At 36.8% G+C, this 19,053-nt stretch overlaps 1 protein-coding gene across 1 annotated transcript in view; it reads left to right on the top strand.

Moving 5' to 3' along the window:
* USP45 (ubiquitin specific peptidase 45) overlaps nucleotides 1-19,053 on the top strand; it is a 111,079-nt gene that overhangs the window by 28,802 nt on the left and 63,224 nt on the right. Inside the window, exons 6-8 of the mRNA XM_075063853.1 lie at nucleotides 4,410-4,558; nucleotides 6,260-6,355; nucleotides 12,098-12,228. Coding sequence (XP_074919954.1) covers nucleotides 4,410-4,558; nucleotides 6,260-6,355; nucleotides 12,098-12,228 — 376 coding nt within the window. The remainder of the gene's footprint in view (nucleotides 1-4,409; nucleotides 4,559-6,259; nucleotides 6,356-12,097; nucleotides 12,229-19,053) is intronic.

Genomic DNA, 19,053 nt, shown 5'->3' with positions numbered 1-19,053 from the left:
GAATTTAGAATTTCATACATATTTTAGCACCTGGCTAAATACAATTTAATTGACATTGGCTAAATGTGTTCCCATTATGCTAAATATATATGGTAATAATTGCCCAGACTAAGTAGCAGTCATTACAGTTCAATATTGTTTGCCTAAATCAGTTCCATAGACAATCTCCCAATTAAGCTCATTCAGTTCAAATGGATTGCACTGTATGATGCACGTTATTATTGATCATGGGACTAAAGCCAAGGAACTGGAAGAAAGATGGGAATAACTCTGTTAGATACTTGTCTTCAAAAAGATCTCTGTTTGTAAGCAGTTTATGCTCACAGAGGCGGATGATTAGTTTACAGTGCGTTTGTGATTTTTTGAAATATCTTCCCTCATGTACAGATCTAACAGAATGGATGTGTAGGTTCACAAGATAATTAATTCTAAATAAAGTGTTGTATAACAGAATTAGGAACATATACTTTAACTATTCTATTTACATTTATTTTGCACTTAGGGAAATGCATTATTTCTCATTTGGTTAGCTGGGAATTGGAACTTTTTGGTATTGTAGTAGTCCCAGTCAATTTAAAGAACAACCAACCAAAAAAAACAAAAAACGTTTGGCCAAACTACTATTGTTACTTGGTGCCCACTGCAATTTTTTTTATGTAAGATACATTTTTGTGAAGTGTTTTGAGTCCCATGTAAATGTATTACCTTGTTCTGTTTAAAATCTCTATTTACACCATCACTTATTTTTAGACTGTTTCCTGGTGTTTGAAAGTCAGTATGAATAGTTTTACATACAGCTTCTCTTTATCATAATTTCCTTTGGTTTGGTTTTATGGAAGGAAGTTGTTTTTTTCTTTTAATCCTTGAACCTGTGAATCTATACTGGTATGTGTTTGTAGTAGCATACAGCTGCTTTGATAGAAGAGTGCAACTTTTTTTTATAGAGCCTTTGTTGTGTCTGTATTGGCTTGAAAAGTCACATTCTGTTACTAAAAGAGGAATGATAAAATATTTTGAATATGCGCCACATTGGATCAAAAAGTCTGTAAAAATGTTTTTGTACGTAAGCACTGTCCATTTTTTTTTTAAAGGTTAGGCTCTAGCATGCTTTTAGCCTTGGTTTATTTTTTTGAGTAGAGCCCTGAAATTTAAGTCATTAGAACTGTTAACAATCAGTAATTGCAGTTATTACCACTATCACTTATTAAGCTGGCTGGAGGCTGGCTGACCAGCTCAATACATGCCCACCAAACGTATTCAGCCTTTCCAGCCCAAGGCCCAACTGCCATTTATCACTGAACTTAGGGCTTTCCTGTATGGATTCAATAGATGCTGTACCTTTTGCATTAGAGATCCTGTAGATGTATAAATGTGCTTACAAGTCACTATACCAAATGAGCTAGTTAAGCAATAATGTCTGAACTTGGACCAGTTTACGACTGTGTCTGTTTAGACTTTTTCCAGACAAAAATACCTATTCTTAGAAAATGTCATTTGGGAAAATCTATTAAAGATGGGGGGGAGGGGTGGGAGCAATATTTATAATCTCTGTGGAGGAAAGAAGGTTCCTAGGAATCACTGATAAAATGTATACAGCTTTTGTTTATTTAGTTCTGTTTTTTATCTTTATAAGTTTTATCTAGCTAACGTGACAGTCAGATCTATAATTCTGGTTTACTGTATTTTGTAATTACACGAGCATTCAGGTCTAGTAACAAAATTGGTCATCGTTGTTTTGATTTTGTTTTTTTCTTAAATTATTTACATGTGAGACTTAGCAAATGGAACCTTGCTACTTGTGTGAAGCTGCCATTTAACCATGAAGTGAAATGCTTTTATTGAGTTTGCCCTGCAGATATGGTCTGCTATGGCAGTGCTGTCCATATTTGGTGGCTGTGCAAGGAGAGCCAGGTGGTGCTGCAAAGCATAGCACAGCGAAGCGTAGACAGATCTAGGTTTGACATTTGTCATCCTGTACTGCTAAAGGGAAGAGAAAAATCTGCTTTTCCATATGCTTATGCTTTAATTTTTGCCCGCAGTTTTGTCCAGATGGCCTTGTGAACATTGTTTACTTTAAGATGCTGTCCCAGATGTTTTTGGATGCTGATGGATAAATGCAACAACTGTGGTATACCAATACACAAATTATTTACACTGTTTTGGCTTTTTTTGTTTAACCATCGATTTTCTTCACGTACAGAACTGTTTTAGTGTGTGTGACAGGGGGAAGGGGAGTGATTTTTATTTATTTTCCAATGCTGAACAGTACCTTCAGGTGGCAGATATTTGGAGATTTTTCTCCCCCACCCTCACCAAGCTCTCTCACTTTTTCTTACCTTAGGAGTTTTATGTGATGGCGCTGTTGCAAGAACACAGTAGCATGCAGCTTGTAAGCATGTCAGTGAAAGGATATTACTGCATGTATCCTAGTTTGTGGGAGCCTATTTAAATTATGAAGGGTTCCCAAGCTGTGTATCATTTGTTGTGTTCAAAAGCATTCTGTCTACTTTTTTAAAGAGAATTTACTTTCTTGCTGTGTCCTTGTACTGTCTTCAGTTTCCACACCACCGGAATAGATATTTGTAAGCTGCGTAGACTGTGTCATTGAGAGCATTTAAAAAAGAAAAATTAAATGGCAAATGCCTCTAACTGCATTTTGACAAACTTGAAAAATAATTATGCCTTGCTATCCTTAAGGAGTGCATGCAAATTGCATCAAAGGTTTGTGGTCAGCCACAATAGATATTTTTTTAAATTTCATCTACTTTTTTCTGCATTTAGTTATATTTTTCCACATTCTAAGGAAGTAAGTACCTAAGAGTATACATAAAATACCCTTTTGGCATGAGCATTTCATTAATGTAAATAGGTCTGTTAGTTATTTCTCAAGAACATTTTAATGAGACTTCACTGTGTAACTCATTAGAACAAATATATGAATTCATATGTCATGATGTAGATTGCAGCATCACAGTGCTTGGCATCCATTAAGTCCATAACTCGTTTACATTGACATGCATTGTTAATCAATACTTAAAACGCTGTAGATGTCAGTAATGTTCATATTTTGTAGAGCAATCATGACAATATGAAAGTTGCTAGTAGAATTCTAGGCTAAGTAGTGTATCTCAAGTCTTTACATTACCTCTAGGCTACAAGTTAATGACTGCCTAACTTCACTGCCCCTTGTCTATTTAAGTAATAAGGCAACTGGGAAAATACAAGGAAACTACTGGTAGCACATTCTATTAAGGCTTATTAAATCTGTTTTTTGTTAAATTTTAAACAAATAGCATCTTATGCAGCTGGGTGTAACTTAACAGATCCTGTGCCAGTGACAAGGGGCAGGAGAAGTAAATGTGCCAACTGGGAAAACAGATGACAGTTCATATCCAGCTGTTGAATGGGTTATACAAGCCAAATTGAACAAAGTACAGTAATTGAGAGAGATTCACTGTACTCAGGTGGGAGCTTTTGCACACCTCCCTTCAACAGCACCTAAAAGCAAAGTAATAACTACTGCCTGGTCTTTCTAGTATGTGTATAATGCACATAAATCTGAAGTCTTTACTGTTCTCAGTGACTGAAAGGGCATGCTGCAAGACCCATCTCTTTGTGTGGGTGGTAGAAGAGGGTGGAGGCTGCAGATGCATGGAGTTTTTTGTTTTTCTTTGTCTTTTTATGGTGGATAGAAGTTCGGTGGGAAAAGTATCACCCATTGGTTGTGTTGGTGGTAGAGTTTGTCTGGGAGATTTACCGCTGATTTTGTTTTTGTTGTATTGTTATTTTAAAGAAAGTCAAAAGTACCCACAGTAGCAAAGGTTTTATGTTATACATTGCAATAAATAAATAAATCAGTGGAAAGAGTGAACTAGGAAACAGGGTGTAAGTAAGATCCCATTTCTGCAAACACTTAATGCACATGCTAGCTTTAGTTAAGCACTAAAGTCGATGGAATTACTTCTTCTGCATTAAGTGAACCATATCTGTAAAAGTTTTCAGCATTAGAGCCTGTATCAGTACTTTCTGGGTGGGTGTAGGGCCCCATTGTGGTAGGCATGGTGCGTTTGTATAGTAAAAAGACAGATCCTGCCCTAAAGAGCTCATGATCTATACAGTGTTAAGCTATTATTTTTGGTAAATAGACATCGTAGCAATTGAATATAATATTCCATACCAGACATATTTAACAATCTCATATTGAGTACTGGAAATAGTTTTTACATAAAAGCTAGCATGTTTGCAACCTTTCCTTTTTTTCTCTCTCTAATAACTTTAAATCCAACTGTTCAGTCAAGCAAACTGGTGTCACTTTTAGGTAATGGGAATCAATATTTCATGCTAAATATCCGAAGCATAAATAGCTTATCTTTGGGTCACTTAACGTTAATCTATAGCTTTATTTATAGGTTCATCATCAAAAATTATACGACTTCGCGAAGAAAATAATGAAGGAAGTGAAACATTGAAAGGAAGAAGTTCTGCAAATGGCGCATCAATTCCAGTTAAGGGAATAAATAATTTAGGAAATACATGTTTTTTTAATGCTGTCATGCAGGTAAGATGCAAAAATGACACCAGCTTTCCTTGTTGTTAGCATTTTAGAAATATTTAATTTAATCATTACAAATGTGAATTTTATAACAGATATTTGTATGTTATCACTTCAATTATTGCTTTTTGACATTTCATTCTAACAGCTTTTTCCCAACCCTTTCCTCCTTCCTTGCCTCCCCTTTCCCCGAAAAATAGTTTCTTCAGTAACAAACACTGTGTCAGCAGTGCTTTACAAATGAATGAAACAGAAGAAAATGTGAGGTGTTACACATCATGTTTGTGTGTGGGTTGTAGCTGTATTCAGTTGCAATTCAGTGTGTGATCTTTGCAATTCCATATTAAGTAGCCATGAGTAGTAATGCACTGAACTTGTCCTACCTGCAGGAGTGAAAAGGGTGTTTTACTTATGAGTTAGGATGTTGAGCACCTAGGCATTGTCTGCACATAAGAATTGTATTGCTTTTACTATAAGCACCCCCCCCCCCAGCATGAATACACGTATTCCAGTATAAAAGTACTTATAGTAGTTGATATAGTTTCTTCCCTAATGGGAAGAGCTATACTTCATGAGCTATACTGGCATAAGCACTTTTATACCAATATAATTGCATCCACACTAGGGTTGTACTGGAATAACTAAGGGTTTGGCTATACTACGGAGATTATGCTGGCATAACACTATAGCATAGATGCAGTTTATACCAGTGGAAGGGGTTTTTCCATCAGTGTGGGAACGCTCCCTCCCTGAATGATGGTAGCTATGTTGACAGATGCATTCTTCTGTCAACACAGCTGTATCTCCATTGGGTGTTAAATCAGCATAGCTATGTTGATCAAAGGTATGGTGTTTGTTTTTCCCCCACACCCTTCACTGATATAGCTATGTTTACCTAACATTTATGTGTAGACCAGGCCTAATTCATTTTGAAAAACAGTACACCTCTAGTGGAAATAGTTATACCAGTACAAAATCTATGTGTAGAATAGCCCAAGTCACATTAACCCAACATTGTTTCTCTGTCTATATTTTTAGTAAAGGTCAGATATGTTGAATTATTGACTTTTTCTCATTTTTTTTATATTATATATTTAGGGGTGTGACCAAAAGCTGTTACGCTAAGTCACAGTGCCCTCTGAAGCATATGTCAACACTACAGAGACTATACTGGCATAGCTATGTTGCTATACCTATGGAAGGAGTTTTCCCATCAATATAAGAACACCACCTCTGAACAACAGTAGCTACATCAATAGAAGCATTATTCCATCAGCATAGCTGTGTCTACGCTGGGGGTTAGGTTGGCATAGTTATGTTGGTCAGTGGATGGATTTTCCACTCCCTTGACTGATTTTTTCTGTGTTGACCTAACTTTTAAGTGTAGACCAGGCCTTAGACAAACAGGAAAACTCAAAGTTAAAAATAATAAATGAAAACAATAAACAAACCAGTACAGAGACAGTGTTACTGCTGTTCCAACTACTTCTGTTATTTTTATTTAGAGACCTACCAACAATGACTACACCTTTTATAACAGTGAGACCTATTTCCTGTAGGAGGTACTTTTTTCCTGGGGCCCGATTCAATACCCACTAAAGTCTTTCTGTTAAATATATTTTTGTACATGCCAACAGTTAGAATTTGTGACTGAAGAAGTTATGTTCTAGTTGTGTCTAACTTTTTCCTTTTGTTTTTCTCTTTAAGAATCTGGCACAGACTCACATGTTAAATGAACTAATGTATGAGATGAAGGAAAAGGGAATAAAGTTAAAAATCAGTCAAGCTGAAGATGCGCAATTGGTAGGTGTGTAGTAAAATGTCCAGTTTGTGTGAAATGTGCAATGGGAGAAACCCAGATCAGAATAATGTCTATAAAAGGTAAAGTAGGCTGAGAGTAGTTGATGATGATCACACCCTTGGTCTACAATTTCTTTTGTCATTTAGTTCTCAGTTAGTCTACAATACATACAACCTCACTTATTTTGTAGAGTTAATGTTGTAAAATCAACATTAAAAGAGAAAAAATAATCCCCATTTGATATTCTGCTGAACTAAAGCAGGAGCATAACTGAATGCAAATAATGCCTGACCTGAAGAAGGAGTGAAAGAAAGGAGTGTTATGTAGTAGATTTTTTTCAGTTCTCATTAAATCTGGTTTTTGACATGCACAGTACAAGAAATGGTATGTTTGTGCTTCATTAAATGTTTAAAAAATTTCATTCCAATTTACCCCCAGCCGTTTGTATAAAATTTGTGAAATTTACAAAAACTGAATAGCCAGAGCACTAAACCAGTATAAGAGGCCCCACTACTCAGGGCAGCCCCCAAGTCAAAAATCAAACTCCTGTTCCTCAAGTTGCTGAGGTTTTTATTGGGCTGCTATTCCTGGACCTTTTTAGGGTGTCCTATCTTTTGTAGACTCTGGTTAGTGAATATCTAATAAACTTGACACCTCTTTCTCTCCATCCATCTGCTGCATGCATTATCTGGCCATGGAACAGAGTGGAAACATTCTCTCCTGTTCCTTATGCAATCCCAGCAGCCTTCTGGTTGGTGGGAGAAGGGTGGGATTGGTGGTGGGACTCTGTTCTACCATACACATTGCTTCTCTGCTTTGGAACACTTCTGCTCAGTTGCCTGCCTCTGCTGCTGCTCATAGCTTTTTGAAATACACTGTGACATTAACAGGATTCTTGTCAGTTTCACTGGTGCTCACAGGATTCTGAACGGCAGCAGTGAATATCGATAACTTAGCTCTGAGCACCAACAGAGTCTCTAAAGCTTTCTGCCAGCAGGTTTAGGAAGACAGCATTGTACTGGTTTAAACTCAGTTCATGCTTCATATGACACGTACTTAACCATAAGGGTTAGAATTGTAACTTATTTTTAATGAAAGCTTAAATTCTCAAGATTGCAAGATCTGTGGAGCAGAGACTGTCGTCTGATTGGTTTATGCGGTACCCGGAGCCTTGGAGCACTACAGTTGTATAAACAATAATAATATTGAAGCTGATGGGTTTCTACTTGCATTTCAAGTTCCCATTTATTTGTTTGTTTTGTGTTGTTGTTGTTGTTGTTATAAAAATAAGAATACCATATGCATTTATGCATCATAAAGCTTATCTTTTAGAGAAACATCCTCTCTAGTAGTTCAACGAGAGGTTTCAGTCTGTATGTTGCAGACTGTAATGATCCCTTTTAGCCTTAACATCTATGAATTCCAAGGGCTAAGGAAACATAATGCTGGCTAGCACTGTTTTGAAACAGGCAGCAGAGGAAGTTATGTATCTCTCTTACCCACTGAGTTAAGGTGCAGATGTGGTAGTTTGGGAATAAGAGTAAAGCAGATCTAAGAGCACAAGAGTGTGATGTAAACTTTCACTTGAGTTTCATATACTAAGTAGCTGATGCAAGAAATAGGCCTTTTATCATATATGCTTGACATCAGTACAATCATTGCATTGATTGCTTGTGGAAAATAAGAAGAGGAAGACCCTGCAGATGGTATTTATCGATCTTCAGAAGACTTTTATGACCACATTCTGAGAGAATTCATCAGGTAGTATATGAGAATGAAACAGATATCTGAAGGCTACGTATGAGGGTGCTGTTAGGCCATGTAGAGAAATGGAATAGTTTCTAATAAGAGTCAGAATCGTCAGGCATTGACACTGAACCCCTTGTTGACATTGGTGCTCAGTGCACTTACAGAAAGCATCAAGAGATTGGCACCTTGGTGCATGCTTTTTGCAGATGATGTGCTCTTGGGGGAGAGCAGAGTGGAAGATTTAGAAAGATGGAGGTGCATCCTTGAGGAAATGGAATCAGAATCAGCAGATACAAAATCACAGAACTGTAGAACTGGAAGGGACCTTGAGAGATCGTCTAGTCCCCTCCACTCATGGCAGAACTAAGTCTTATCTAGACCATTCCTGATAGGTATTTGTCTAACCTGCTCTTAAAAATATCCAGTGATAGAGATTCCAAAACCTCCCTAAGCAATTTATTCCAGTGCTTAAACACCCTGACAGTTAGGAAGTTTGTCCTAATGTCCAACCTAAATATGACTTGCTGCAATTTATGCCCATTGCTTCTTGTCCTATCTTCAGCGGTTAAGAAGAATTTTTTTCTCCTGCCTCCTTGTAACAGCTTTCTATGTACTTGAAAACTATTATCATATCCCTCTCAGTCGTCTATTTTTCAGACTAAACAAAGCCAATTTTTTCAATCTTCCCTCATAAGTCATGTTTTCTAGACTTTTAATCATTTTTGTTGCTCTTCTCTGGACTTTTTACAGTTTGTCCACATCTTTCCTGAAATGTGGCACCCAGAACTGGACAGAACATTCCAGTTGAGGCCTAATCAGTGCAGAGTAGAGAGGAAAAATTACTTCTGGTGTCTTGCTTACAACACTCCTGCTAATACATCCCAGAACATATTTGCTTTTTTTTTGGCAACAGTATTACACTGTTGACTCTCATTTTGCTTGTTGTCCACTGTGACCCCAGATCTCTTTCCACAGTACTCCTTCCTAGGCAGTCATTCCCCATTTTTCAAGAATCAGAGGGGTAGCCGTGTTAGTCTGGATCTGTAAAAGCAGCAAAGTATCCTGTGGCACCTTATAGACTAACAGACGTTTTGGAGCATGAGCTTTTTTGGGTGAATACCCACTTCGTCGGACATGCATCTGACGAAGTGGATATTCACCCACGAAAGCTCATGCTTCAAAACGTCTGTTAGTCTATAAGGTGCCACAGGATACTTTGCTGCTTTTACAGATCCAGACTAACACGGCTACCCCTCTGATTCTTGAAAAATGGGGAATGACTGCCTAGGAAGGAGTACTGTGGAAAGAGATCTGGGGTCACAGTGGACAACAAGCAAAATGAGAGTCAACAGTGTAATACTGTTGCCAAAAAAAAAGCAAATATGTTCTCAACCCCTCCCAATTTGGTATTGTCCACAGATGTTATGTGTACTTTCTATGCCATTATCTAAATCATTGATGAAGATATTGAACAGAACCAGACTCAAAACTGATCCCTGTGGGACCCCATTCGTTATGCCCTTCCAGCATGACTGTGAACCACTGATAACCATTCTCTGGGAATGATTTTCCAACCAATTATGCACCCACCTTATAGTAGCTCCATCTATGTTGCGTTTCCCTATGTTTTTTTTTTTTAATGAGAAGGTCATGTGAGACAGTATTCAAAGCTTTGCTAAAGTCAAGATATACCACATCTACCACCTCCACCCTATTCACAAGGCTTGTTACTCTGTCAAAGAAAGCTATCAGTCTGGTTTGACATGATTTGTTCTTGACAAATCCATGCTGACTATTACTTATCACCTAATTATTATCTAGATGTTTGTAAGTTGATTGCTTAATTAATTGCTCCATTATCTTTCTGGGTACAGAAATTAAGCTGACTGCTCTATAATTCTCTGGGTTGTCCTCATTTTCTTATTTATAGATTGTCACTATATTTGCCCCTTTCCAGTCTTCTGGACTCTCTCCTGTCTTCCATGACTTTTCAAAGATAATCTCTAATGGCTCATAAATCTCCTCAGTCAACTGGAGTATTCTAGGATGTATTTCAGTAAGCACTGGTGCCTTGAAGACATAACTTGTCTAAGTAATTTTTAACTAGTTCTTTCCCTATGTTAGCCTCCGATCCTACCTCATTTTCACTGGCATTCACTATGTTAGATGTCGAATCACCACCAAACTTCTTGGTGAAAACCGAAACAAAGAATTCATTAAGTACCTCTGCCATTTCCACATTTTCTGTTATTGTTTTTTCCCCCTCATTAAGTAACGGGCCTACCCTGACCTTGGTCTTTCTCTTGCTTCTAATGTAATTGTAGAATGTTTTCTTGTTACCCTTTATGTCTCATGGTTCCCACTGGGTACGGTTCACTGTCCCAGCACATCCCGCGCTGCTTCCCGCTGCCCCCATTGGCCTGGGATAGTGAACCATGGCCAATGGGAGCCGCAGTCGTCCGAACCTGCTGACACAGCGGTAAACAAACTGGCCTGGCCCACCAGGATGCTTACCCTGGCGAGCTGCGTGCCAGAGGTTGCCGACCCCTGATCTATAAGATGGTAATCATGCCTGTACTTTTTGTATGGGTCTGACCACTGGGCACTGAGGAAGAGACAGGTACATATCTTGAATATAGTGGAAATGAAAATGTTAAGATGGATCCTTGGAGTTACAAGGATAAACCATATATGGAACAAACAAATTAGGGAAAGTATAAAGACGATACCTATTATAGGAAAGTGGACGGAATCCGGTCCTAGGTGGTTTCGACATGTGAAAAGAAAACTGGAAGAGTGCATTGGAAACCAGGTGTTAAACTTCTAAGTGAAGGGTCAAAGAAGGGTTGGAAGACCCCCAACTGGATGGATGAATGTCATGCAAAAGGATCTGATTAGCTGTGGAGTTTCTGAGAAACTGTTTCAAGACAGACTGGAATGGAGAAGGAGGACTCCAAGAGCTGACCCGATAAAGATGGGACTAAGGCTAGAAGAAGACTTGTATATGCTTGACAACTAGTTTTGGTGAAAATGGGGAGGGGCTCGTAATAGTCAACTATGATGTTCCAGAAGTCTAAAATAAAGGAAATCGTTAATTTTATAGGAAAGATGTAGTTAATTTTACTGCTACCAAATAATTCATCTGTCTGTTACAGTAGTGTGTTTGGTGGGTCGTCATATAATTTTAGATTACTTCCCTTCCTTCTTAATTGCTATTTCTTTGCAAATAGGAGATAGAAGGTGAGGAAAAATTACAAACTACAAAATCTGATGTCTACTAAAATACTATAGCACAAGAATGTACAAAATACAGGGAAGAGAAGTAAGAGCTGAGCTATATTGTTTAGTTCCTTTGACTTCATCTTGGTGTGGTTTCTTACTCAAGCCTTGAATTTGGGAAGCCAGTCTTAGATGAAAGAAGTGAGAAATATGCATAGATGCTGTGCTGACAACACTTGAGATTCTAAAGTATCTGACAGGATTATTCCAACGTCACGAACCCACCCTGTAAATGCAATTGACATAAAAAAGAGAAAAAATAAAATAGGATAGATCTAGACCTTCTGAACATTTAATGAGGAATATATCTGTATGTGAAAACAATGCTAATAAATTCATTACTATACGTTCCACTAAGTTATATTAAATTTCACTTCAGTCTTCAGTTAGTAAGCCACTTCCCCCCTCACCCCCTGAATTAATACTAACCAACAATTTATATGTCAGTATGAAAAGTTGCTTGATTCTGGAACTATTCTTTTAAGAAACAAAGGTGTATATGGGATTTTTCTTTGACTAAGATTCAGTCAAGATAAACTAAACTTCTGAAATTGATGTATAAATTCCTAACCATTGAGTTAAACTTTTTAAGCCTTACTATCAGTTACATTGATCTTTAATGTAAATGTATTAATTACAAAACAAGTCTTGTGCATCAGTTATATTGGCTAATGGCATCCATGTTACTGATACATAATTCAACTTTTGTTCCAAAGGATCCTTTGGTGGTGAACCTCTCAAGCCCTGGACCATTGACTTCAGCCATGTTCTTGTTCCTTCACAGTATGAGGGAAGCTGGCAAAGGCCCTCTTTCTCCCAAAGTTTTGTTCAGCCAGCTCTGTCAAAAGTAAGTGCAATCAGTAGTTTTGTTTTTAACAGAAAGTTACAAAGGGTGCAATCTCTAATATTTAAAAAATATTAATTTATTGATTAGTGTGGATCAGACTAAAATATAAGCCCATAATCTGGCATTATTAATAATATCTCAAGATATATTAAGTCACTACTCCTTGCTGTCAGTGCAGTAGTATATTCTCCACTCAGTTTTAAATAACTCAAGTGATGGGACTGTTGCTACTTCGGAGACACTTGGATGGTGGTATCCCTTATTTAGGTGTATCACTCATATTGAAGCCAGTGGGAGTTGCATCTGTCTGTCTGTCTGACTTTGCTCCTTACAATCTAATAGATTTCACACTTTGGACATTTTTCTAATATTCATTACAATTTGTCATTGTTAAATTTAATCCCATTCAGTCTAGTAAAACCTCTTTTGACCACTCTAAACAACTACTTTCCTTCCTGAATGTGAAAACACTTAAAATATTTGTGCATAACTTACACAAATTTAGTTGACATTTATCCTTATACATTCAGTATTTTGGCTTGAACTCCAATTAACTGCAACGGGCTTTTTAAAGAACAGGTGGTGGGTAGAAGCTAAGGAAAAAGTCGTTAAAAAGATTTAATTTTCAGGCTTCTCGGAAGGTAATATAATAGGTATAAAATATATGGATAGTGGCTACCCTGTGTCAAATGTATGTATGTGTTTTTTAAAAAGTGTTTAAGCTTTGAAATGTGAATCTGTGCTGTGATGTTTTGCTTTGGCTTTGATCCAAAACTAAAAGGGCCTAGCAAGCAAGGACTTGAAGCACTATTGAGATGGCATATGGCTCCAGACTGAGAAGAACTTGCAAGCCCTGAAGAAATGCATGTTTCTTAGGGTGGAAAATGTTCACAGTGTTGCTTTATGGGTGTATTTAATTGTGGCACAAACAAGTTTATTTTTTAAAACAGCTGTAGAAGTGCTATAACTGGATCAAATATTTGAAAGTTAAATGTTTAAAGGACTACACTGTAAGTAAAATAATCTGTAGGTTATGATAGAGCAGTGTAGTGCAATACAGTTGCAATTCATGTTTTAAAAAAGTATGAAGTGTTATAATGTGGTGGTAATTTTATTTACTGTGAAATTGCTGTACACCACTCAATGCCTTTGTATGGGAACACCTATTATTATAGTAACAAGTTGTAATGAGCCCTCTATAGTTCTTGCTTGCACCCCTGCACAAAAAAGAACTCTGTGAAATCCTCCAGTATCCCAAAGCTTTTTATTTTGATCAGAAACCAGCACTGGTATGAAATAGTTGTGAGCTAAAAAAAACTCTTCTGGGTAGCGACACACAGTTGACCATGGTGAGTGGCTCACTTTGCCCTAAACCTCTAGTATCCTGTACAACCACACATAGCTTTTAAACTGAAGCAGGATTGACCATTTCAGGTAGGTGATCCTGCATTATTTTCATGTCTCTCTTCCTCCCTGCCCCCGCCCCAGGCATTATTTTGCTCTCAAAATTTGCCTGCAAAGGTTTGGGTATGCCTGGTGCACTTTTTATTGTACTTGATTTTCATTTGGTGTTTGTACCGTAGAAGAAAATATCAAATGCATATTTACTGGATTTAAATAAAAACAACCATCTTGCGTATATAGCATTTTTACCCTCTAAAAAGCATATGGGATACTTTCTCACTTTATAAAAACAAAATGTGATGTAATAATATAAAAATACAACACTTAACAGAAATTTCTGGAAACAGATGAGGATTATTTATTTTTTTAAGCAAAGAGATTGGAAGGAACATTACTAAATATGGGGCCAACAACTATTCTGTATATATCTGAGGGGTGAGAGGGAAACAATAACATGCTTTTATAAAGTGGAGAGGGATGAAATAGAACATTTTGGAGGAAGCAAGTTTCATACTGTGGGGCCTGCCTCAGCAAAAGTGTGATCACCTGTCAACTTCAGACCAGACGGAGGTATTCTTAAATGACAGCTGGTGTGTGTGTGCGTGCGCACAGATAATGGATAATTCAAGATTTCAAACAGTGCAACAAATCCAGTAGTGTTAAAAAAAATTTAAAACCAGCTGTGCTGAATTTTAGATCAGGCCTTTACTTTACAGTGACTGTGTAAAAATGTTACCTTGATCACCTGATCAGCTTTTTTTATTTAGAATGATAGCTGCTGACTTTAGTAAAATCTTACTCTTATCACTACTTTTTACACCTGTTGCCCGGTAGAACAAACGCAGCTCTGAGAGAGATTCTGATTCTTTTCAGGCTCATGCGTCAATACTAGAACTGTTAGGCAAGTCCCCATTAGCAGGAAATTGTGTGTTCAGTTACACTTGTGCAACCCCACTGAAGTCAACAAACGGCTGCACAGGTATAACAGAGGGCAGCATTTCGCTTGCAGAATCCTTTGTTGCTGATGGTGATGCATGAGCCAGAAAGAAAACAGACTGACATTCAGCAAACTCAGATGAGTTTGCAAGTCTGGAGCCTAGAAAAAAAATCTTTATTTTATTTAAATGGTTCCATAAAAAAATTGCTCTGTTTTAAAAGTAGAAACACTGAGTTCCATCCTGGCATTTTTATAAACTCATTTTTCAGGGTAGCACTGCAATGATAAACTTAATTTACTACTTTATAAGCACCATGTAAAGAATATATAGTGGTGTAATGTGATTATGATGGCCTAACCAGTGAGAATTCCTTGTTGCTGCACGTTCTCAGTAAGCTACGAAATAGACTTCTAGCTACTTATGAGCCTGGCAAAGAGGGAATTGGAGTAATAGAGCCTTGTATGCACAAATATGTTGTATTACTATTGTCTGGTCCTCACAGGTTAAATTTTAGATAAACTCGAATAAATTCTCCAACTAAAAAAAACAGGAGTACTTGTGGCATTAGAGACTAACAAATTTATTTGAGCATAAGCTTTCGTGGGCTAAAACCCACTTCATCAGATGCATAGAATGGAATACACAGAAAGAAGATATTTATACATACAGAGAACATGAAAATGTGAGAGTAGCCAAAGTCCAAAGAGAGACTACTGAACTTGAATTAATATGCAAATTAGATACAATTAACTTAGGTTTGAACAAAGACTGGGAATGGTTAGGTCATTACACTAATTGAATCTATTTCCCCATGTTAAAATAACCCATAGAAGGTGTGAGGATATCTCGATTATCACTTCAAAGGTTTTTTTTTCTCTCCTGCTGATGATAGTTCGTCTCAATTGATTGGCCTCTTACAGTTGGTATGGCTACTCCCACCTTTTCATATTCTCTGTATGTATAAATATGTTCTTTCTGTGTGTTCCATTCTATGCATCTGATGAAGTGGGTTTTAGCCCACGAAAGCTTATGCTCAAATAAATTTGTTAGTCTCTAATGCCACAAGTACTCCTGCTTTTTTTGCGGATACAGACTAACACGGCTGCTAATTTGAATCCAGCTAAAAAAAAGTCTGCTTCATTTGATTCAGGTGAATGTACATTAATTTATTTTGTGTAATTCTGCAGTTCCTGCTCTACAACAAAAGTGTCCTGCATTTTAGAAAACAGAACATCTATATTGCAAACATAGAACAAGAGCTTAGTCTCATACAGGCATTATTATTAAAGATAATGCTTTGCTTCATTAAAAGAATGAGATTTTGGTGAACAAGATCATAGCGTTCCTAGTTAAGACTGATCAAAAAACACAGAAATTGCTTAATACAGTAAGCTATCATCCTTGCTGAAGCTTGTGTTACAACAACAGTTCAATCCCTTCTTCAAATTCTTACATTTTAGAAAGCCATTTAAAACGGGGGTTGACTGGGTATATCTGTCTGACCAACAGAAGGTGCAGTGATTTTTATATACCACACACACACCTCAAATAATGTCAATAAAATGAGGCAGTTTAATAGAGATTATTGTCATAGGTCTACCTTTAGCTGATTCTTTGATCTCATTGAGATATTGAACCTTCTTCAGAGAGACATTTTAATAGGTAGCTAGGAAATTCTTTCAGTATATGGCAACGTTCTATAGCTAGTGGTTAAAATTATCTAGTAATATTTACTGAAAATGATGAAAAACAATCAAGGTAAAGGTCAGAAAATGTGATGTTGGCAAAATAAACTATTTGATTTCTGAAGTTTTGCTCCAATAAAAGTCTAGCCCCACTGAATGAAAGGCACTCTTATTAAGCTAATAAATAAGAAAAGCTTGGGAGCGGTTTGTCTGTTTATATAACATTGTGTTTAATTTCACTCTGCACAATGGAGTTTCACAACTTCAATGTCAATGGGCAGCAAAAATATTACGAAAAAAATGGGTGTGCAGCAGTCAATATTAGACCACAGTAATAAAAGAAGCTTAAATCACAGTATAAATTAAAGGCCTGGAATTACATTTTCAAAGTTGGCTTGGAGGTTGTATAGTAGTGCATAAGAAAAATACACTCCCATTTGTACCTTTTTGTAAATCAGTATGGAGTCTAATTTCCATCCTCCTTACTCCTCTTGCTTCTGTAATGAAGATGAACATATGCCTCCTTTGGGCCCATCTGGAAAAAATCATTAGAGATAAGTGTAGGGTGATCCTTTGGCTCAAAAGTGGAATATGCTTTTTTCAGAACATCAGCCCATTCTTACCCAGGCATGAAGGAATTCGTTCCAAACATTCAGACCCCACTAGATAACACATTGCTTTACCACTAGACTATGCTGGCTCCAAATGTCCACCCCTTTTTTTTATTTTTTGTACTCTTTTAATTTATGGGCTGAGAAATATTGCAGCTTATTTTAAAAAAAAATTGAATTATGTTTCAGCTTCTAATTATACCTTAATTTTGGTATAACTCTTAATTAGAACTAGAATCAGTTAATTCTTTCTGAAAAGATTGTTAGTATGCTTAGTATTTGGATTTTAGAACATTTTTAGTAATTTGTAAAATTACTAATATTAATTACATTTAATGAAATGTTAAAATATATCAAAGAGCCCTTAATCTTTGTTATATTTTACAGTATATTTAAAGAGAAGTTATGAAGCTAAAACAAAATGTTGAATTTTGTCCTTTTTTGCTCCTTTTATTATATCTGAAAGGGTCTTCAAGCTTTCTTTAAAAAGTTCTCCTTTTTGTTTGTTTTTTACATTTTGAAATATGAAGACTATTCAGTCCTCACTTCCTCTCAGCTGGAGGTCCTTGGCAAGAAAAGGTCTGAATAGAAATGGTTATTATTTGAGCTTAATCTCTCCCCTACCACAAAACTGAAATGAAGAGGAAGCTAAGTTCTCTCTTAGTGTAGGATTCAGCTAAGATTGTTATAGAAATCATTATCCCCTCTCCCTCAGTTTGATAGAGGAAAAGTTGCATTTAGAAAGCAAGTTTGACAACCTTGGGTGACATCACTCTGTAAGTCCTTCAAAATTATTACTAAGGACTTCCAACAAAGAAAAAGGAAAGCCCTGATATTTCTAAAAATATATAATCTGTAAGATATTTTTAATTATACACCTTTTTTTGGCTCTACAGTTACTTTTAATAGGAAAAAAAAGGTTAACCCTACTAAAAATTTGCTCACTGAGTCTGTTAGCAAAAATTTATAAAGAAGAAAATATTGGATTTTTATTAAGACCAGACATTTTATTTTTAATGTCATAAGATGTCACTACATCAAATGGTGGTAGGCTTGTTTATTGAAGTCTACTTTAAAACATTGGAAGTATAGCAGTAGTGATTTGCCAAAGCTAATTAGTGGCCTACTAGTTTGTTCTAGATCACATTGCCTGATCAGAGAATGGCTGGCTATAAACTGGAAATCAGATGTCAGCCTACTTTATTTGGAGCATGGTAGCAGTATTTTGAAGCTAGTATTAACTGGCTGGTGCTCTGAAATATTAGCCAGCATACTAGAATGGAAGAAGCTGTAACTGAAACTAACTTTACTGTGAAGATTTGTTCTAAATTTATAGCTACTTGAAATAACTTAAAACAGGATGAATTAACAAAAATTCAGTTTTTCCTTTTACATAATTTTACCTCATCTATAAGAAATGCATGTAATCAGATATTCTTCAACAGATGGAATCATCCACAAAATATTTTTTACTGAAAATAAACAACCGAATATGCTCTATTCTGTTATGTATGGATTGCAAAATTGATTTCAGAAATTTTCTTTATTTTGAAATCCCCCCTCCTCCCCGATCAGTAACTGCAGATTAGAAAGAAGAGTAAATCTATTCATCTTTTAACTTGAGAAAAGAAAGTTTGTTGAATTTGAAGTAGCTGAAATGTGAATGGTTTCAAGAAGGTAAAGTCCAAATAACTTCTAATGGAGTGGTGGAGAAGAAGAAGAAACACTACATTGAAAAAATACTTTGAGTTTGTAGTCTGGTGAACCCAGCACATTCTCCACTCAGGAAGTGAGAGAAGAATTATCAGCCACAGGAGGTATAGTCTTGTAGCTGTGTAGGATGAGATTACCTGTTAGTTCTTATATGGGTCCATATATAGGAGTATGAGGACTTGGAGTGCTTAAGCAAAGATTTTTAAATGTGATCTCCCTCTCCCTGCACTGGAGGTCAGTATCTCAGGGTATGGCTAGACTTGAAACTTCAAAGCGCTGCCGCGGCAGTGCTTTGAAGTGCAAGTGTGGTCGCAGCGCCAGCGCTGGGAGAGAGCTCTCCCAGCGCTGCATGTACTCCACATCCTCTACAGGTGTAGCTTGTAGCGCTGGGAGCCGCGCTCCCAGTGCTGCGGCACTGTTTACACTGAGCCTTTATAGCGCTGTATCTTGCAGCTCTCGGGGGTGTTTTTTTTC

Source organism: Chelonoidis abingdonii, chromosome 3 (genome assembly GCF_003597395.2).
Source record: "Chelonoidis abingdonii isolate Lonesome George chromosome 3, CheloAbing_2.0, whole genome shotgun sequence".
NCBI classification, from domain to species: domain Eukaryota; kingdom Metazoa; phylum Chordata; order Testudines; family Testudinidae; genus Chelonoidis; species Chelonoidis abingdonii.
Note: the sequence above shows the minus strand (reverse complement) of the source record. Positions and strands in the feature narration are given on the sequence as shown.